Source organism: Lepus europaeus, chromosome 7, assembly GCF_033115175.1.
Source record: "Lepus europaeus isolate LE1 chromosome 7, mLepTim1.pri, whole genome shotgun sequence".
Lineage (NCBI taxonomy): Eukaryota > Metazoa > Chordata > Mammalia > Lagomorpha > Leporidae > Lepus > Lepus europaeus.
This window is the reverse complement of record NC_084833.1, coordinates 115,657,194-115,678,619: the sequence shown is the minus strand read 5'-3', so window position 1 is coordinate 115,678,619 and position 21,426 is coordinate 115,657,194. Positions and strand designations below refer to the sequence as shown.

The following is a 21,426-nucleotide window of genomic DNA, read 5'->3' as shown; positions in this document are numbered from 1 at the left end:
GAGAGGAGTGAGGGTGGGAGACACCGGACACCCAAGCCTCCTACTTCCCGGTCACCTTTCGCAATCACTGTGTGGCCCCATCCTCTATGCCAGCTGCACGATCCCTTATAAAAGAAACAACTTAGATGGCTCCTTGAGACAGCAGCCCGGGCCCTGGAGGCAGGTGGGAAGAAGCTGTGTTCCTGCCCCTGGGCACTGTCCATCACCCAGGAGAGCCTCTCCCTGCAACAAGAAAGCCATCATCGGAGCCCAAGCCCAGCGCGCCCCCCAGAGGCACCCTCCAGCAAGAGCATCCCCTCGCCACGCTGCGCAGGCGCCAGGGTCTGCCTCCTGCAAGCCTTTCCAAGGATATCCGAGCCACACTAGGCGGGAGGCTCAGAACCCAGGAGCCTCGTTTCCTAGGTGGGCCCCCTTCTTGGCTGTGGCAGTTCTTCCTGGATGGGACACTTCCTGAGTGACATTGACCTGGTTAGTTAACTTCTGCGTGCCTCGGTTTCCTCCTGTGTACACGGAGGTAATAACGCTTACCTCCGAAGGCTGCAATGAGGACGAATCCACTCACCGGTGTCAAGCCCTAGCAGCGTGCCTGACGCCCGGCGAGCCCTCTGCACGCCCAGCTGCTCCTGCCACTCACAGTCGTAGGTGGCAGGGGAGGACTCATCACGAAGCTGCCCCAGCCCCCTGTCTCCCCTGTCTTGGGGGTGTCGTCTCCGTGCCTGGCAAGCCAGAGCACACCCTCTCTCCTCCCCCACACTCCTCCTCGCTTGTGCATTCAGGGAGCGTCCAGCTGCTTTCTGCGGACACCACGGGCTGGATCAGAGCTGCCGTTGCAAACCCGCTCATTTTCTCAGTCAACCGAGAAGCATCCAGACTCAGCAAAAGCACATTTGTTGTTTGTTTCCCTTGGTCTTTCTATGTTACTCAACGGAAGACAAAGCCCCCAGATTGAGTAATGGGAGGGAAGGCTTAACGCCCCCAAAGCCTCGCCACATCTGGACTCCGGGCCCAGCTGCCAAATTTCGAATGGATGTGCTAGCAAATCACTGAGTCATGAAGTTCCTCTCTCCCCACTCCCCTCCTCCACGCAATACTTCCTCCAAACACACACACACATGCACGCACGCACGCATGCTGCTGACGGAGACACTGACAGACTCAGCTGGAACATCTGTCCCCCGGGATCTCAGCTCCACCAGCTACATCAAAGCTGCCCTCCTGTGTGTTATGCAGCCGACATCGCAAGTGGGATTGAAATCATGTTTAATAGTTGGCTATGACATAAACTATTTATACCTCTGGAGCTCGGCAGACTCCTGAAAATTCATATCCTGCACTTCAAGAGGACAGGGCTACAGAGACGGGAGACCTAGGCCTGGCTCTGTGGGGAGACTGGCAGGTGCGGGACCCCCACCACCGGGGCCCACTCTCCTGGGGCCCTTCAGGACACACGAGGATGTTGCAAAGAGGGGACGAAGGGGCAGGATAAGGGCCTCCTGGGGTGAACTGAGGGTAGCACATACAGGACAGAGCTTCAGGCAGTAGAATGTCCTCCAACAGGTGCTCACTGTGCCACTCTGCCTCCCGAAAGATGATCACTTTGTAAAGGACACTCAGGTGAGGGACGGGCCACCTGGAATGGTCCCCCAGGGCTTTTGTTTTAAGATGCATTTATGTATTTATTTAAAAGGCAGGGGGAGAGAGAGAGAGAGAGAGAGCTATGATCTTACATCTGCTGATTCGTTCTCAAAATGTTTGCAACAGCTGAGGCTGGACCAAGCCACAGCTAAGGAGCCAGGAGCTTGGAGCCAGGAGCCAGGAGCCAGGAGCCAGGAGCCAGGAGCCAGGAACTCTATCTGGGTCTCCTACACTGGTGGCAGAGGCCATTATCCAGTGCCTTCCCAGGAGCATGAGTGGTGAGCTGTATCAGAGGCAGAGTAGCCTGGACTCAAACCAGCTCTCCGATATGAGATGCCCTTGTCACAAGCTGTGACTTAACCCACTGGGCCACAACACCTATCTCTGTCCCCCAAGTTCCGTGGCACGTCCCTGAGTCTCTTGACCTGGCACTCTCCACCTCCTCAGGCTGAGTTAGACTGAGGTCCTCCACCCCCAGTGTTGGATTTCATAACACGAGGACACAGGCCAGCCACATATTGGATCCACATGGCTGTTCCCCAACCCTGGCGCCCCAGGGAGTGCTTTTCCAGCCACAGCCAGGCACAAGTCGGCAGCCAGCCTTGCACGGAGAGTCTGGACTCCTGACTCAGCCTTGCCTGGACTCCTGCGGGCAGCAGTTAAGGAGGGTTCCCGGGGTTCCCACAGTTGGAGCTCTCCTGGGACGAGGGAGGCAAGTCTTCGTGGGCATTCTCATATTTGCAACCTCCTGAGCTGTGCTTTCAAAAGCAAGATGGAGATGGCCGAATCACTTCTCCGGTCATTCTCCAGCCTCTCCGGTAGCACCTGCTTCCTAATTTGTGGACCCCTATGGACACCAAGGAAGCCCCAGCGGGTTCCTCCCAGGCCCTGCCCTGTGCCTGGCACTGGGGAGCCCCAGCCATCGGTGAGAGTGGGGAGGGTGGCCAGTAGTCAAATGGGTGCTTGCTCTAGGGTCAAGCAGGCTCGGTTCACAGCCAGGTATTGTGGGTATAACTCTCTAAGGGTCTGACACAGGGGCAAGGCTGGGCAGGCTGGAGTCTTAACCCTCTGCGGTCCACATTAGGGGACTCAGAGGGGTCAGTATTTTCCCCAATGGCCTCCGAGTGGCTGGCTTCTGCACTTCATCTTCTAGAAATGAGCTAGAAAGCACCCATGGCCTCCAGCCACGTGCTCTGCCTGTCAGGGGGACTGGCATCAGACAGGCACCAAGGACCCCAGCTCAGCCGTGAGACCCACCCTGCCCTCCTAATTCAGCCTGGAGTTGAACTCCAGCCAGACCTGCAGGCCATGGCAAGCAGGAAGCACAGGTGCTGGCTTGTCCTCTCCCCTCCCCCTGGGAGCACCAAGGCCTGGCAGCCACAGGGAACCAGCCTCTGGAGAAGGTCCAGGGCTGGCCGCCGAAGCGCTCCCCTCTCGGCAGAGCCAGGCCAAGCCGAGACCCCTCCCAGGGCTGATATCACTCTGTGTCTCCTCTGCGGGCTCTACGTCCATCTTCCTGCCTCACAGCAGTTTCTGCTTCTCCTCACCTCTTGTCTCCAATCGGCATTCCTTTGCTCGGACTTCCTCCCCAACACACCATCGGTTCTGTCTCTGTGCTGGCTTTCCCCTGGGCTTCTCTGCTCTCAGTGTGAAACCTTTGCCTGGCAAAGTCTCTGGACATCTGTCAGTCTCTCTGCTCCCTGCACCTTTTTCTTTCTTCTCTCCCTCTGCATTTCTGAGTCTGGTGTTGTACGTCTGTCTCTCTGCCTCTCTCTCCCTAGGTCTCCCTGCGTGGTTTCCACTTCTCCACTCTCTCCTCTGTGCCCCTCTCTGGCTGCCTCCAATCCAACTGTGCCCTCCGTCGGCTTTCACATCTCTGGTTCCTGTCTCCCAGTGTCTCTCCTTCTCTCTGACTTCCCATCTCCTTCCCCTCCCACCGTTTGGCACCCCAGAGCTCAGCTTCTTATCATGACAAATGAGAAGCCGAGCCCCAGCCCAGGGAGCGGAGGGCCTGGTGACGCCAACCAGGGCTGACGAAAGGGTGCCAATGCCACGTTCAAGTGAACAGATGCCCTAGGACCTTTACACAAAGAGATAATAAACAGACGTTTCAAAGACGGACAGTTTGCATCGAGATGGGGCCGTGAGTCCCCGCTCACTCCATGCCCCCAGGACGCTGCACCTCTCCTGCTGATGAGTTTTGTTCTACCCAAAACCAGAAGCTGGGCAGCAGCTCCTGGGGCCCTGGCTGCACATCCACTTCCACACCAGGCCTTGCCACCCCCCAGGGCTCTGATGCCCCTACACGACGGTCTGAGGCAGGCACTTCCAGGGACGGGAGGAGCCTCCTGCTAAGACCCCCCTCCCTCCATCTTCTAGGGTAGGGTCCCAGGGTGGTGGGGCTCTCTGGCCTTTCCTCTCCATAAAAGCCAGGGGTCTCCCAGCAGCCCTTCTTCACACAGTCTACAAATGATTCTCCTCTCTCTCCAGACCCCCCGCTTGTCAACCTGTCAGTGGAACCGCAGCCAGTGCTGGAGGACAACGTGGTCACGTTCCACTGCTCTGCCAAGGCCAACCCGGCTGTCACCCAGTACAGGTGAGCATCAGTGCTGCAGGGGCACAGCCTGGCCGCCCGCCCTGCACCCCGTCACTGTCACATGCGGTGTCACCTGCCAGGCTTCCGTGTCTTGTTCCCTCCTCCTACACCTGCCCACCAGCTGGCCAGCGGGCTTCTTCCTTCCCTTCACGCTCCTGCACTTCTGAAAGCAGGGAGACAGCCTCGGGACATGAGTTCAAGCAAGCAGGAGGAGCAGAAGGATCAGAGCGTGATCCCAGCACGTGCTGGTCACAGGCACCTGGGCAGGGTCGGAGGGCGCCTGAGATCACACAGACCCGAGGCTCCTGCGTGTCTCCCGCTCGCTGCACTGATAAAGGCACCTGCCTTTTGCATGCCTGTCTCTGCCTTTTGACCGAGTTTCTCGAATTGCAATTTAGTCACTTACGGCTCTCAGCATGGAGCACAGTGCATGGCAGGTGCTCCTTAAATGTGTCGACAGCCACTCCTCGCTCTCCCCCACCCCCTGCCCTCCCCCCTAGCCACAGCTCTACAGTGCAGCCCAGGTCCCACCCCACACGCACACGCACACAAGCCATGGATCTGGGTTATTAAGCTATAGCCTCAGCAGGTGCCAAGGGCCCCAGACTGAGAAAAAAGCCAGTCCAGGGGGATGGACAGCAGGGAAGACAAGAGGCAGGGTGGCTCCAGCCAACAGAATACAAGGACACAGGCCAGAGTTGCAGGCTGGATGCTGGACGAATGAAAGAAGTGACTCTCTGCAGAAAGGATAATTAAGCAACACAGGACTCAGAAACTCAGGCAGGGCATCGGGGCTTTATCCCCTAGGATATTTTGAAATAGGATGCAAACCCATCTGCCCTGTCCAAGTTAGCCGTTCCATGGACTGGAGGCGGAAGGGAGAACAGAACATCTCCAGGGTCCCCTCTGAGCAAAAGACTCCATCTCCAGGGAGTCCCAGGAGGGTCCAGGGAAGGTCTGGTCTGGCTGGGGCCTGGCCTCCATCAGAAGTGACTAAAGAAAACCCAGTGAGGCTGCTTGTCTCTGGCTTCCACCCTGCACCTGCCAGGCCCTGGCTTCTCTCGCTGAGTGCTCCCAGCTCCCTACCCAGGGCCCCTAAACACCAGGCACAACATGCTCAGAAAATACCTCTAATACCAGTTCCCAGGGCATTCCTTCCTTTCCCTCTGCCACGGACCACCTGAGCAAACACCCCCTAACCCTCAGCACCCCCACAGCCATCTCCTGGGTACCTACACCCCCACCCCTCAACACCCCCACAGCCGTCCCCTGGATACCTGTTGGGCCTCAAAGACCAGCTGCACAAATTCCAACCTCCATTTACCTTCACTGCCCAGCACCAGGTCAGCTGAGGATCTGCTGATGGGAGTCTGGGCAGACAGTGGAGCAGCGCACCCCAGGAGCTAGCAGCCTCCACCCAAAGGCCCAGAACCCCACCCACACCTGCCTTCCGGCCAGTCAGGCCGGGTAAACACACCCAGGTCACCCACCTCCCCAGAGCAGACAGTAATGATGAAAAGCTGTCCACCCACACCCACATGGGGCCAGGTCGTGACGAAGCTCTTGTGGCTAAATGTTAGCACTTGGAGAATCTGGGTGAAGGAGGCAGCCGTGACTGGAGCTAATCTAACTCTCCTTGGAACATCTTCCTCTGCTTTCCCAGGCGCATTAAAGAAAGCAGAGCAACTGGGACTTGAACTGGCCCCCGTATAGGATGCCAGCCTCGCAGGCTGTGGCTTTACCTGCTGCACCACAGCACCAGCCCCTGGAGTTTTCTTTGTCAAGCTAGGAAGTTAATGACTGTGCACAAACAAGACAAGCACATGTCTCTAGGCCACAGATGCCCTGAGGGATTTCCTCCCTCTTCACCCTGTCCTGGAGCTCACCGTGTCCTCCAGGGTCAGCCCTGACGCAGAGGAGGAACCGAGATAGGCAGGGAGGGCAGAGGTCCCTGGCCGCCTTCCAATTAGCCCTGTAAATGCTTCTGCGCCACACTGGCCACCCTCAGGACTCCAGAGGCCTCTGAGGGTCCTTCCAGCCCCCAGGAAAAGGTGGAAGAGCCTGGGAAGGCAGGAAGGGGAGAGGCCGGGAGGAGAGGAGGCAGCAGGTGCCTGTGCCCACCCACACCCACTCAGCCCTTGCACGATGGGAGGCCTCCTCCCACACCAGCTGCTCCTCCTCCCTGCCGCCTTGGAATGCAAAGATGCAAAGGAAAAGCATTAATAGCAGATCTCATCACAGAAGCGCGCTGACCAGACTGCAGGATCTGTTTCCTGACGCTGGCCCGGATCGCCTCCTGCCTGCTCCATCCACCTGCCTTTCTCCAGCCCTGCACCCAGGCAGAGGTCGTGGGGTGGGCGTGGGGGCTACCCTGCCAGCTGCCCGCAGGGACGGGAGTCCGAGCCAGCAGCACAGGCCCCAGGCATAGCCCGAAATGTTTCTGAGCCCTCACCTCTGGGGACTCTGAGTATCCCCCAGGCAGACAGAGGGATGGGGTCCGCCATTTGACACGCCCACCCGCTGGCCTCCGGATTCCGCCATATAAACAATCCTCTTACATTTGTTCAGACCAAAGTAGACGTTGATTGGGAACAGCTTAAGCAGACTGCGTTTTCAGAGGGGCTGGGAGGTTGGTGGAGGCAGCAAGGTGGGGGCGGAGCCGGCGAGGGGCGGAGCCAGCGAGGGGCGGAGCCGGAAGGGAGGGGCCGGGACTTGCTCCTGGGCTCTGATGCTGAGGCAGGGGGCTCGGATGCAGAACTGTGAGCCTCTGTGCTTCTGGAAGGGACCCCGCGAGGGTCTCTGTGGCGTGACAGGGGAACAGAGGGGAGGGGGAGGGGCGGAGCCAGGTGCCAGGCGGGGTGTCCAGGAGCACCTGGGAAAGGATATCAGAGAAGGCCTCCCTCCTGCCCCCTCCTCCGCCCCAACAGGGCAAGGCCCGGCCTGCGGAGCTCGGCCTGCTGACCCTTCCTTCTCTGGCTCTCGCACGATGAGAGGAGAGGCCAGCCTGGCTGACATGTGGGGCTTCCAGACCTGCAGGGGAACCCCAGAGCTCTCCAGGTCACATGGTGGGGCTCCCCTCCCCTGGGCGCGGCTGGAGGGGGACAATGCCCACCTTCTCCAGGCACCTGGGGGAAGAAACCTGCGGGCTTGTCCATCAGACCAAGGGCAGCTGGGCCCAGCCCAGCCCCAGCCCAGCCTCCTTCCCGAGCCCCAGCACCGGAGCCCCTTGCTTCAGAGCGTAGAAGGGAAGAGGGGCTGGACTCGGGCCCCCAGCTGTGCGTTTGGAACTGAATTCCTCCGCCCCAGGCAGGGGCCGTGCCTAGCTATTAAGTCTGGTCATTCAATTAAAGTTAGAAGTGGAAACGACTCATGAATAACTCATAATGGTTTGTGGAGAAGCTCCTTAAGCTCTCAGGGAGCTATGGCTTGCTCTGTTGAGAAACTATAATTGTTATTATTAATCGTGTTCTTAATCATTACTCGATATTAATTCTCGATAACAACCACATGTTGCCAGCGCAGGTGTTCGTGGGACGCAAGGAAGCGGCAGTCTCTCAGGGCCCCACGGGCTGGGCTGAGCCCAGAAGTGAATCTAGGGCCCCTTGGGGGCCAGGGACAGGAGGGGGCCAGAGGCAGGGGAGGAGCCAGAGATGAGGAGGAGGCAGAGACAGGGGAGGAGCCAGCGATGGGGCAGGGGCCAGACGCAGGGGAGGAGCCAGAGGCAGGGGAGGGCAGAGGTGGAGGTGGGGGAAGCTGTGGTTATCGGAGTCGGGGGTTATGGAGTGGCCAAGGAAGCACCCCAGCTCTGCAAACACCCCAAAACAGGCTTGAGCTGTGGGAAGAACCCTGCTAGCAGTTCTCCGATTTTAAGAAATAAAGTGTTGTCCGCACGATTAAACCGGGGGGTGCTGAGAACTCTGTCTCCTCGGGGACATGTAAGGAAAACCCCCACTTCACACACAGGCGCACACACACACATGTGCTCACACTCACAGATGTGCGTGAGCCTTCACCCACATACCCACCGTGTGCACTCAGATGTACACATGACACTCACACTGACACACACACGTACCCTCACGCGAATACACATGGTGCACTCTACACACACGTGCTCACACAGATGCACACACATGCCCTCACACGAATACACACTGTACACTCTACACACACATGCTCACACTCACAGACACACACACATGCACACAACATACACGCAGATGCACACACACAGACACACACACAGCTACAGGGCTTCAGGGCTGCGTGCACACTACAGGCGGCATGGCCACTGGTCCAACGCAGTGGTCATCACCTCAAGGCCAGGGCCACGCCACGCCTGGGCAGCACTGACTTGTGGATGAAAGGACCCTCCTCCCTGCCCCCCTCCAAACCCCAGCCAACAGAGCTGTGACCTCAGGACCAAGGCCAGGCTGGGAGGGCAGAGGCTGGGCAGCGATGAAAGCTAGAGCCGTGCCTAGGAGGGAGGCTGCCCGGAGTCCCTGGGGAGAGGGAGCAGGGCAGGGGACAGGATAGCGGCAGGTGCAGGGCAGAGCTGATGGGGAAGACTCCTGGTTAATGTCTCTCCTGCAGCTGCTCACCTTGCCTGGAAACCCAGCTTCCTGGAGCCTCACAGCTGCGTGTGTGTGAGTGAGTATATGTGTGCATGTGTGTGCACACGTGTGTGCAGCTGTCTGCAGGCCCACGGTGGGGTTATCCATCGTGTAGCCAGGCATATGAGCCAACAAAGCACATCACCAACCTACCTTCTTCCGAAATAACCCACTTGTCAAGTGCCACCGTGTACAAAGCCCCTCCTCCAGAGTACATCTGGCTCCCCGAGGGACGGCCTTGGCACGCTCGGCCTCTGTTGCAGGTGGGCCAAGCGAGGCCAGGTCATCAAGGAGGCATCCGGAGAGCTGTACCGAACTACCGTGGACTACACGTACTTCTCCGAGCCCGTCTCCTGCGAGGTGACCAATGCCCTGGGCAGCACCAACCTCAGCCGCACCGTGGACGTATATTGTGAGTGCCAGGCTGGGCGTGCTGCCCTGGGGGAGCGGGCATGGCGTGGTCTCTGCCTGGGGCTGGAGAAGCTGTGGCTGCGTTCATTGTGGGTGGTATAACCATCCCGTGCCGCAAACTGAGAACGCTGCGCACTTACAGAACACCCCCTTGTGTGGCGCTCCCTGTGTGTTTGGATTCTTATCAGGACCTCGTGCAGGACCCATGGCCCTGTGCCCTACGCTTCTGCAGGCTTTCTCTCGGCCCCACTCTTTTCCACTAAGCTCAGTCTGCTCTTGGAAGGGGCACGCCTTGGTGGCCTGGCCGGACTCTCTGCCACACCCATGGGCCAAGGCCAAGGCTGCAGGTTTAGGAGGTCAGGGAGCACCTAGGGGAGTCTCCAGGAGTCCACTCCAGCACTGAGTGGAGGCAAGGAACGTGGAGCCCTGGGCTGGTCTGCTTCAGCGAGCTCGGACAGGAGGCCAAGAGAGGCCCCAGAAGGGATGACCTGAGATGACCAGTGGGAATCCCAGAGGGAAGGGGTCCGGGCAGAGACAGTCCTGCCTCCTTCATGGCATCCCAGAGCCTCCTTGCAAGGGCTGCTGGGACAGCTCGGGGAGCTGAGCCAGATGTGTCAGGTAGCTGCGTTCCAGGTCCTCATCCCAGGCCCAAGGCAGGAAGAAGGCCTCCTGCCCCTACACGGGAGTGGGGCTTCCTCAACTTGCCAAAGCCAGGTAGCACCAGGGTTGAAGGCAGGGGATGAGGCAGCCCCATGTCAAACCCAAGCAGAAATTGAGCCCAAGCACCTGCTGTCTCCGTGGTAGGGGAGAACTGGGTCTCCTCCTACTTCCTGAGGCCCACCCCTGGCCCCAGGCCCCCCTGGGCAGAGGCCTCAAATCTAAGGCACTGAAGTGGATTGAGGGGACACAGGTTCCCTGCGGTCTCCCTTCATATTATCCAGCTTGTGGGGTGGGGGAGGAGGCAGAGGTGGCAGCCAGGAGGGACCTGGAGCTCTCCAGTCCCCACCTGAGCCCTCCTTCCCATCCTCCCCATCACAGTTGGGCCCCGGATCACCTCCGAGCCCCAGTCGCTGCTCGTGGACCTGGGCTCCGACGCCGTCTTCAGCTGTGCCTGGACCGGCAACCCATCCCTGACCATCGTGTGGATGAAGCGTGGCTCCGGCGTGGTGAGTCTGAGCTCAGGCCACAGCATCCTTCCAGGGCCCTCCCACTGCCAGACTGGGGACGTCAGCCTGTGGGGGCTTCAGCATGTCCCCGACACTGGTGCGGTGTCACCGTCTGCGTCCGGCGCTTTCTCTTGCCAGCTACCCCTTGGCTTCTTTTTCCTTCCTTTGTTTTCATTTTTATTTCAAATTCAGAGAATGAAAGTGAGACAGGCAGACGGAGCTCTTCCACCCGCTGGTTCAATCCCCAAATGGCCACAACAGCCAGGGCTGTGCCAGGCTGAAGCCGGAAGCCTGGAGCTCCCTGCGGGTCTCCCATGCAGGTGGCAGGTGCCTGTCATCTGTGTGGGATCAGGGGAGGGGCCCCAGGCACTGTGCCATGGGAAGTGGGCATCCCAAGCAGTGTCCCAACTGAACACACCCAAGCACCCTTGGCCTTGACTGTGGTGCTGGCGACAGCCACCCACCCCAGGTCTGCCCCCAGGCCCTCTGGCTCCAAAACACAGTGAGCTTTCTGCTCCTCTTGGCATCTAATCCTCACCATTCTCCTAGGTCCTGAGCAACGAAAAGACCCTGACCCTCAAATCCGTCCGCCAGGAGGATGCTGGGAAGTACGTGTGCCGGGCAGTGGTACCCCGGGTGGGAGCTGGGGAGCGTGAGGTGACGCTGACTGTCAATGGTAAGACCCCCACAGCGGTAGCCTGGGTGGGAGGCAGGGGAGAGGGACCCAAGGAAGCTGTCACCAGTTCTGGGCCTCGTGGTACCCCCAGCTCTGGGTCAGCAGCCGTTACACCCACCTCCTGGAGTCCCCGTCGAGGCCAGGCTGGCTCTCTCCTGGCTAGCTCTCTGCCTACCTCCTTCTTTCCTTACCACCTTTGAAGGGGGCTCAGCCCCATGGTGGTAGCTGAGGAGCCTTATCCTGGCCAGGAGATAGGGGTCCAACATAGACCCCTATGTACCCTGTGGCCACCCACCATGACAGTGGCCATGGGGTCCAAAAGGAGCCTTTTCCCGTGGCAACAAAGCCACACAACCAAGGACACTTGTCCCCATCCCCATGAGACCCAAGATGCAGGTCCCCTTGAGGGCAGGGGATGCATCTTGCTACAGATGATAAAGCCAGTTGGGCAGGAGAGAGTTCTCACAGTGGAGGTCGGTGGCTGACTGTTCCGGGAGACAATGTCCTGTGCCATGGTGTGGGTGAGGCCACCCAGGCCTAGGTGATGGCATCTCAGTGCCGGGTGTTGTCCCTGGCACACAGCTGCTCCTGGAGAAGCTGGGACCTAGCTCAGGTCTGCCCCAAGAAGACTGCAGCACCAGGACAGAGATCCCCAGAGAGAACGGAGCTACGGCTTAGAGAGAGAGAGAGAGAGAGAGCGCCCCTGCCCCCACCATAGTCTGCCTCAGTCTAAGCCCCGAGCCCAGACCCCTATTTGCAGGGCCTCCGGGTCCCTGACCCACAGCAGGGTCCTAGCAAGGGGCTCCCTGACCTGAGTTCTCACAGTTAGCCCCTCTCCCCTGGGGAAGCCGCCCACGGCCTGCCTCATTTGTTCTCCCCTGTGCTAAAGAAGCATCAGCAGGTGATGGCACCCCACCTTCCCCCTCCACTGTCCCCACCAGCCTGCACCCCTCCCCTCCTATTCCCTTACTCTCTACTCCCCCAGGGGTGGCAGCCCCCAGGCCCCAGAGCCAGTGTTCAGGGAGCACGTGCCCTGCACAGAACTCTGACTTAGAGCCCTCCTGTCTTTCCTGTGTGTCCCCAGGACCCCACCAATAAATTGGCACCGCAGGGCTAAAAATAACAGCATCTGATCGCGCCTCCATATATCCATGGCAACGCGGCTGCAGCCTTTTCCTGCCGAGCCGCCGCTGTCTGACACTCGGCTCAGCCGCCAGGCCCCCGCTGCCCGCTCTGGGGAGGGCACTGGGGAGTTGCCTGTCCCTGCCCATCCCTGTGGCCACCAGCTGGGCCAGACACCCTCACATCCATGGGGTCCCTGCCCTCCAGGGCCCCTGAGCCTGAAGGTACTCCCAGAGCATCCTCATTCCTGGGGATGAGGGGTGGATGAAGGAAGGGCTGCCATCTGGCTGTCACTTTAGACATTCCAGCATTTCCCAAATGAGATTGAAAGAGGCGTCTTAAGTTGAGAACGCCCCCTGGGGAACGCATGCCTAACAGGGACATTTCTCCCCAAGGCAGGGACAGCCTGAGCCCTGGCATCTCCCCAGAGTGTAATCTGTGTCCCCAAGGGGTTCCCATCCCCTCCTGTGCCTCCACTCTCCCTGCAGGAGCTCCCCCGGGTTGCCAAGCAGAGAGAAGCCGGCAGGATCGAACCAAGTCAGGACGCTGCTCTTTTATTGCTGCTGGACTAGGGTGGCCTGGCCCTGAGGCCCCCAGGGAGGGTAGCCTCCCAGCCCCCACCAGTCTGTCCCTACTGTGGGAGATCAGGTGGGCCGCAGTCTGGCACCATAGCCTACGGCGTGAGACTGGCCACCCGCCAGCGCCCTCTAGGGACGTCTGCGGGCATAGCTCTCACCTGAGCTGCCTCCAACCAGGCTGGAGCAAAAAGATGCACTTCCCTTTGTCGTGCTTTTTGCTTTCTTTGAAGAAGCCCGTGAACGCACAGGCATCGGCTGATAGCTTGTGGAATCCTGAGGGCCCCTGGGGAACCCCCAGGTCCCGGGACGGGACGGGACGTGAGCGGCAAGTTTGCGTGGTGGCGTCACCTTTCAGCCTGGCAGCCAGCCACAGCACCATGCTCAAGCATGGAGCCCTCAGGCCTCAGCCCACTGTTGATGCCCTCTGCAGGCGGGCGGCAGCTGTCACGTGCCTCCTCAATCAGCAGCAGTCGCCGGAGTGTCTCCCGGGGACATTTCCTCCACTGGGCTGTGAGCTCCTCGCAGGAGCTGCAACAGTGCGTTCATGAAGGTGGCTGATAAACAGCAGTATCTTCTGGTTTGTTCCCACGTGATTCTGCCTCTTCTCCAGACCCCCTGCTCTCACTCTGGGTGCTGCTGTCGGAGCATCCCACCCATCACCACGGGCCCTGGAAAGGGGCAAAAGCTTTGCATCCCTCCTCCCGTCCCTGCAGCCGCCCAGCCCAGCCAGGAGGTTAGCAGAGTAAATGGCTATGCCAGCCGCTCCTCCTGGCCCCTCTCACCACCAGGGAACACTTAGGGTGGGTAACAGGGAGAAGCAGGCAGGAAACGCTGTAGGACAGCTCCGCTCCAAGTGGACTCTCTGGGCTGCCCAGTGTGGCCAACGAGATAGGCACACTGGGAACCTGATGCCCATGAGGTTGGTATGGGAACGGTCGGTTTCGGAGTCGTGGTCTCACCTGGGCTATCTCATAGGTGAGTGCATGTGGACTTACTAAGGGATCTCCCGCAAAGGCACAGGATAAAGGCTGCGACTGTGCAAGGGCTTTCCACCCAGGGAGGGTGAATCCAGTTTGGGTAGCGCAGCATCACCATTCCTCTTCCTGATTGGCCTGCTCCAGCCGGACACTCAGTTTGTTAGGCAAGAGCGCCATCTGCTGGACGTCTTAGAAATGACTTGCGAGCCCGCGGCCGGCTAAGGCGCAGGTGACATTTGTTAGCGAAGCCTGGCTCCCGCACCTCCTCCACCCCGTTCCCAAGCTTACCACCTCCTCCACACAGAATTATTCTCTCTCCATTGAAGTCGGTTAGCACTCTCTCTGCACCGCCTTGTGGTGCTAACACTCGCCACCTCTTATTACTGTTATTTATTTTTCCTGGGACTTGGAAGCATTCACTCAGGGCTCCTTGAGAGGTTTACGGCAGAATGCCCAATTCATCTTGGAGTCCCCTACCTTGCATTTCACCTTGCACACACAGGCTTTGCGTAAACGTTGACTGAATGCAGAAACCCCGCAAAGAGGGCGCCAGCCGGGGACCCAGCCTTACCGGGTCCCTGACATGAGGCTGTCTCCCAACAGGACCCCCCATCATCTCCAGCACCCAGACCCAGCACGCTCTGCATGGCGAGAAAGGCCAGATCAAGTGCTTCATCCGGAGCACGCCGCCGCCCGACCGCATCGTGAGTGCCCGGGGAGGCTGGGCCAGCGCCCCCGCCCCCACTCCCATGGGCTCCTGGGGTCACCTCTGCTGACAGCAGGGCTGGGGTGGGGGCAGGCGGGGCACACCTCTGAGCCTGCTGCTCCTCTGTGGGGAAAACTACACCTGCTTGCCTCTCTTGGAAAGGTGTGGTGAAGACCCAGTCACAGCAGCTCCTGTCTCAGGACAGGCTGTGCTCACAGCCCTGAGCTCAGACACCAATGGTTCTAACCCGAGTCTGCACGCCAGGAGCAGGCATATGGCCAAGGCAGTAGAGGGAAAGGCCAACCATGTCTGCCTCTCCTGGGGCCAAGCCGGTCTCTGGCCATCTTCAACAGCGCCAGTTACAGCCAGCAGCCCCACTCCGCACCACCACCCTAACCCCAAGGCCCCTGGCCATCCCAGAAGTCCAGCCTCGTGGATCAAGAGTTTCCAGGCTCCCTCCCTTCCTCAAAACTTGTATCTCTGTGGTGCAGCTAAGGCAGCTGTGTGGGTCTGCATTTTGTAAAAGGGGGTCTTGCACTGAAATCCATTTGAAACTGGCAGAAATTCAAGCATGCAAACAAAGAAAAGTGAGCATTTCATAGCACTTACTGGGGAAAAGGTTATTTTTCATTCTCCCCAATGCCTGGACACTCCTGCTGGGGGGCAGCCAGGCCAGGGATGGTGGGGGCTGAGCACCCAGAGCTGGGATCTCATCAGAGTGTTGTTGCTGTTAGCCACTGTCTCGGGTGTTTGTTCATTCACTGTCTGGGAGATCCATAGAAACGCTGCAAGAAGTCAGGCCTCTAGCGAATGTCCGGGCCTCCCTGTGTTTGTATGTTGCAACAATAACGGCTGTGAACCAGTTCATACCACCCTTCTCCCATAGATCTTCAACCCTGAACTCATGGTTCTCAACTGGGAGCAACTTTGTCCCCGGGGGACACCCGGCGGTGTTTGGGGCCGGCGGTGCCACTGGGGTCACAACCAGGAAAGGCCAGGGATGCTGCCAGTGTCCTCCAGGGCACTGGCGGGGCCACTGCGGCTGGTCCTGAGCCCTGGGCCCCAGCCTGCACGGCGGGTTCCACACCGCATGTCCCGGCGGGGCTGGGGTGTGTGCAGTGCAGTGTGCCAGGGGCGATGCTGAAACCAGGCACACTGTCATCCTTGTGAACCAAGCGGAGGAAGACATCACAAGTGCAGCTTGAAGGACACTCCCACAAACAGGAGCAAAGCCAGGCAGGGTCCTGGGGCGCGCAAAGAAGGCGCAGTACCAGGCACTGCCAGATGCAGCGCCAGAGAGCACCTGTGAGGGGTGCACCTGTGAGCGGTGCCTCTGCTAGGAAAAAAAAAAAAATTCCCAGGGCAGACCCACGTCCGTCCGCTTCTGGGGCGGGCCCAATCTGTGTGTGCGCGTACGAGTGGACGCGTGGACCCACGAGGTGATGTCTGTGTTTGTAGCATGTGGTGTGCGTGCATGTATCTGAACCTGCACTTGTGGATGGGTGTGTGTATTGCATGGACGGATGTTCGTGGTATGTGTGCATGTGTGGTGCTGTCTGTGTAGGTGTGTGCAATGGTGTTTGTAGCATGTGTTGTATGTGTGTGTGTGCGCGTGCTGGTGGCGCGCGGTAGCGGGCGGGAACCTGGCCGTGGGCACCTGGGCGGGTGGTAGCAGCACCATGGTCCCTTGTGGGCGGCTCTGGCGGGGTGTTCTACTGATCTGCACCACCCACCCCCCACTCCCTCGGCAGGCCTGGTCCTGGAAAGAGAACGTTCTGGAGTCGGGGACATCAGGGCGCTACACGGTGGAAACGGTTAGCACGGAGGAGGGGGTCATCTCCACGCTGACCATCAGCAATATCGTGCGGGCCGACTTCCAGACCATCTACAACTGCACCGCCTGGAACAGCTTCGGCTCCGACACGGAGATCATTCGGCTCAAGGAGCAAGGTGAGGACTGCAAGGGCTGCCAAGGCAACAGGGACGGCAGGGCCCCTCCTGGCCCAGGTCAGCCCCTGGGGCGCAGCATGCCAAGAGCACCTGCCAGCAGCTAGAGGGCAGGGCAGAGAGCAAGGCACAGGGCTCTGCCTTATTGGCCACACAGCCGTAGCCAGAGGGCTCTCTGCAGAGGGAAAGGACGCTAAGCTCCACCAGAAATCCAGAAGGAGAGGGACACCGCTCGGGGTGATGGGCTCCAGGGCAATGCTGCAGGTGCAGCCGGGCTCACGGCATGAGAAGCCGCCCCACAGTCTTCCGTGCCTGCAGCCCTCCCTTGTGGGCCCTGGCCTGGCACCCAGTGAATGCCCTTAGCGGATGTTCTGCCCAAGCAAAACGAGGACACGCTGGTATGGCTGTGTGGCATCCTGGCCCGGCTGGTCACCCAGAAGTCCCTGGGAAGGTGCTCAATCTAAAGCTAAGGAGGATGCTAGCCTGTCTCACTCCCTGGTGTAGGGCGCTGCGCTCCCAAGGAGCCACCGCCAGAGGGCAGCACTGGGCAGACAGCCGCAGAGCAGCAGGTGGGTGAAAGGGAGGGGCGGGAAAGAAGCCACAGGCCACCGTGACCCCAGCGGCCGACTGTCTCAGCTCCTGGCCAGGGAGATGCCTGGAACGCCAGTCTCTGGCTCAGAGTTCTTGGGCACCGACTGAGTGCCTATGACTTGCACAAAGCAGAGAGACTCGGGGCCGGGGGAGGGGGGCAGCGCAGAGAAACACGGCGCGGGGAGGGCGGGCGGCGCTGGTCTCCTAGGAACTCTGCCTGTCGGGGCTGCAGATCTTGCCCCTGGCCGGCAGGACTCAGCCATGATGGACCAAGGATTCGTGCTCAGCGGGGCCTGACCCTCTGGACAAGAGGTTGTGGGCCGAGCGGGGGGGGGGTCCCAGCTGGGCCTCTCGGGCCTCAGTGGATCCCACAGTGATCACACTCATCTCCCAACACCTCCTCCGGAATGGGCTCTGCTTTGCATAACGCTTTGCACATAATTTGCATAACATCATCCACACAACATCCCAGACCCTCCCTGGCCCCCTGTTGCCTACCCTCCTGTCTTCCCCTCATCCCCCCACCGTGCCCTCCCCTCGGTGTTCTCGCCCCACCCCCACCCCTGCTGGAGTCTCTAAGTCAGCCTGAATCAACTCCAAGCGCAGCCGGGCGAGCCTGGATCTGCAGGGTGGTCCCAAAGACGGGACTGAGGAGGGAAGCCCACCCCCACCCCACCACAGCCCCTCCAGGGGCCGATCCCCCATCCCGCCCCGGCCTGGCCAGCCAGGCTCTGGCTGTGGACGCTTGCTTTATTTCCAAACAGGTTCGGAAATGAAGTCGGGAGCCGGGCTGGAAGCAGGTACGGAAGGAGACAATGAGAACTGGCCCCTGGAGGGGGGAGGGGAGGGACTTCTTGGCTAGTGGGGGAGGGGACCCCAAGAGGGTAGGGAGGCCATGCAGGTGCAGGCCTCTAGTTTCTCTGCCTTCCCGAGGTGTCGGTACTGAGGGCTTAGTGCAGTCAGAGCAGCCGGGAGAGGGGCTCCAGCCAGGCGGGGGGCCTAGGGAGCCCAGAGACCTGGCTGTTGTCTGCTGCCATGGCCCGGGTCTCCCTCTTCCCCGGGTCTCCCCCTTCCCCAGCCCTGGTTCCTGCACCTTTCTCTCAGGAGCCCTGGTCCTGGCCCTGGTCTGGCCTCCTCCACTTCTGGTCTCTCCCTGCTTCTCAGCATCTTCACCAGCTTGGCCGTTGGCTCCCAGGATGCTGCCTGCTTGACCCCCGCTTGCCCGCTCACCCCTTGCCCCAGACTGGGGGTGCTGGCAGTGCTCTCTCCCCAGGAACAGGCACAGCGCTCCCTGGTTTGAATTGCTCTGGCCCCGTGCCCCAAGCAGAAGCCCAGATAAAGAAGCAGGACAGAGCCAGCCAGATTCAGGGGCCGCACTAAGGCCAAGCTGAAGACTTGGGCATCTTCTGCCTTGATTCTCCTGCAACACTGAGCCCTGGCCGCTGGGATCTCCTTGAATAAGCTCCACGGGGGACCCCTCCCCCTCCCCTCTGCAGGGCAGCAGTGCAGGGTGGGGCCACACAGATAGTTGTCAACCCCCTGCTGTGTTCTCCCAACTCCCCTGGTGGCCACCTGGTGCCGAGGGGTGGCGTGTCCCTGCTGTCTGCATTTCACGTGCGTCTGCTCACATTCATCCAGAGCTCCCTGACACCTGCCTGCTTCCCTTGGTGGCTCAGAGTCCTCGTGCCCAGTGCCCCCGCCTTGAATGGTGAGGAGGCTAAGCAAGGGCAGCCCTCCCTCCGGTCCTCCCCAGGGAACGTCCAAGGATGCTATGGCCAGGCAGAAGCCAGGCAGGGAGGAAACACACTGGGAACTGGGAAGGGAGGCTACTCCAGGCCCAGCTGCCCAGACAGCTTCCTCCTCCACCCCGCCCCCTCCCCTGCACACCTGCTGCGGGCCAGTCTCCAGCTGAGACCATGCCCCTCCTGCTGGCTATGAACAACAGCTGGAAACATGGGTTCAAGGTACCAGGGAGCAAAGGTATCCCAGACCCATACAGCTGCTCCAGCTCTCTGGTTTTCAGACAGGCCAGCGAGACCTGACAGTTAAGAACTGTCCACGGCTGTGATTTGGACCTGAGTTCAGCTGTGACCAGCCCCCAGTTTTCCCAAGGAAACTCTCTAGGAACCCAAGGAGAAATTGAACCAAACCCAAATTGTGAACACTCGAAAGCATAGAACAATGAGCTTCCAAAGCAATTTCCTTTCCCAGTGGGATTGAAACCCAGAGACAGAAGCCCCTCTTTATCAAAGGAAGCTCAGCTGAGGGCAGGTCCCTCTGCTCAGTGCTGGCTGCTGAGGCCAGCCCAACACCTCTCCCTCCAATCTTTGAGTATTGCCTCCTCTGTCACCCTCTCGATGGCCTTGGCCACCAATAGGTAGGTTACAGGTGAGCTTGGGTGAGAGTCCTGGGGTGGCAGGGGAATGACCCAGTGTCATCACACACAGTCAACCGGGGGCAGCCGGCTCTCTCGGGCAAGTGTCCCCTCCCACGCCGCTGACACCTCCTCTCAGCAGCACCTCTAGGCTCCAGGGTTTGAGGGTTTCTTCCTCTCTTTAAAGGAAGCAACATAGAGAGGCTAGCCCACAGAGCCAGACCCGATACCTACATGTTGCGCGGGTCATTGTACTAATGGCCGTGGGGTGGGGAGGGGGGAAGCTCCATGTGCTAAGGATCTTTCCTCTTCTTTAAGGACTTGGCCTAACACAGCTCCCCCATCCCATGTGATACCCAGAGCAAAACACATTGAAATAGGGCAAGGTACCAGGTTCTCTTCCAAGGCCCTTATCGGCTCCACTCATTCCACTCACATGCAGCCCTCTGGGGAAGGCGCCATTACTACCCCATGTTACAGAGAAGAGAGGTAAAGTAGGTCGCTCAGAAGAAGTGATGGAGCCAAAACTCAAACAATCGGCAGCCTGGGCTGCACGCAAGCCTTGGAGGATGCCATGGGACGCAGTAGATGGGGCCGGGTAAGATTGGAGAGGGCAAGCAAGATGAGGGAGGAATAGGAGACCATCTGGGTTTGCCCTGACTCTACTGAAGCTGTGTGCCCTTGGCCATGTCTCTCGAGTTCTCCGGACTCCCTTCCCTCTGTGACGTGGGAGATTTGGACTCGGTGGCTCGCAGAGTCCCCCAGCCCCAGCACTCTCTAGTTCTACTCCTGGGCTCCAAAGGGTGTGCTCAGGCCCCCTGTGCAGCCACAGAAGGGCCAGGGCTGTCTGGTCCCCATCACCCTCCCCAGGGCAGGAGATGGAAACTCAGCAGGGAGTGAGGGCTTGTCCCTCTGGCTTGGGGAGGGGCGCCGGATGTTCAAGGGGCTAGCCTGGAAGAAGGAGTGGGCTGGTGGGGTTTCTCCCTAAAGAGATGGCAGTGGGGGAGCTGTACTCTTGCACCCCCAGTCCCTGGGACATGGACGCCTGGGGGCTACAGCGCCTGATGCCCAGCAGGCCCCAAGGAGGAGCTGCCCCAGAGCTGAGAGCTCGCCCAGCGCCAGAGTGCCCGTGCATCCCCCATGCACCTGGGAAAGGCAAGAGCAGGAAGGTGCAAACCCGACAGGCAGGACAGGGGCCTCAGCCATTTCTCAAAGAAAAGCCAGGACGTGCGACTCGCCAGCACTGTGTGATGGGACAGTGCTTGGTTAACCCCAAAGGCGGCCAACTCATGCCCGCCTCCCTCTTCATCTCCAGTATCCCTCTCCCTCGGCCCTCCCTTCTCTGTCTCTGCCCTCTTCCCCCAGTTCCTCACGCCCTCTGCTCCACCCCGTGTCCTCCACCCGGCTCTACAGTCCCAGGAGACCCGACCCCTGTTGGACTCTGCCTGTGCCTGCCCAGGCCCCACCCAGGCATCTTCCCAGGCGGGCCCCATGTGGCAAGTGGCCTGGCCCCAGCTCATCAGGGACTGCACCCGAGGGACCTGGGCGAGCTGTGCCATTCCCTCACCAGTGCCTGTGTTTCTCCCACAGAGTCCGTGCCGATGGCCGTCATCATCGGGGTAGCCGTGGGAGCCGGCGTGGCCTTCCTCGTCCTGATGGCAACCATTGTGGCCTTCTGCTGTGCCCGTTCCCAGAGAAGTACGGGAGGGAGACCCGGGATCTCAGGGAGGGGGGACAAAGAAAAAGGCCAGGCTTAGGCTGCCCCAGAGAGCAAGCAAGCAAGAGCGAGCGAAGTGACCAGTGCTGCGCACTCCGGGGGAAGGGATGGGTCTGAGGCACTGGGGCATCCGCAGTGCCCGCGGGACGTCTGACAGCGCATGGCCACTCAGCGGATGCTAACCTGGGCTAGGATGACCTTCAGCCTGCAGGGCCGCCAGCCAGTGCTTGGAGCCAAACTTACACTCTTGACTGGGAACTGTGCAGAGAACTAGGAGGGGGAGGCTCGCCTTGACCCTTGCTCTCCTGGAGCTGCTG

At 60.0% G+C, this 21,426-nt stretch overlaps 1 protein-coding gene across 1 annotated transcript in view; it reads left to right on the top strand.

Moving 5' to 3' along the window:
• KIRREL3 (kirre like nephrin family adhesion molecule 3) overlaps positions 1-21,149 on the top strand; it is a 111,749-nt gene extending 90,600 nt beyond the window's left edge. The window contains exons 6-13 of the mRNA XM_062198461.1: positions 4,126-4,231; positions 9,108-9,256; positions 10,294-10,421; positions 10,971-11,097; positions 14,378-14,478; positions 16,232-16,430; positions 17,783-17,818; positions 20,983-21,149. Of these exons, the coding sequence (XP_062054445.1) occupies positions 4,126-4,231; positions 9,108-9,256; positions 10,294-10,421; positions 10,971-11,097; positions 14,378-14,478; positions 16,232-16,430; positions 17,783-17,818; positions 20,983-21,149 (1,013 nt within the window). The remainder of the gene's footprint in view (positions 1-4,125; positions 4,232-9,107; positions 9,257-10,293; positions 10,422-10,970; positions 11,098-14,377; positions 14,479-16,231; positions 16,431-17,782; positions 17,819-20,982) is intronic.
• The last annotated feature ends 277 nt before the right edge of the window (positions 21,150-21,426 follow it).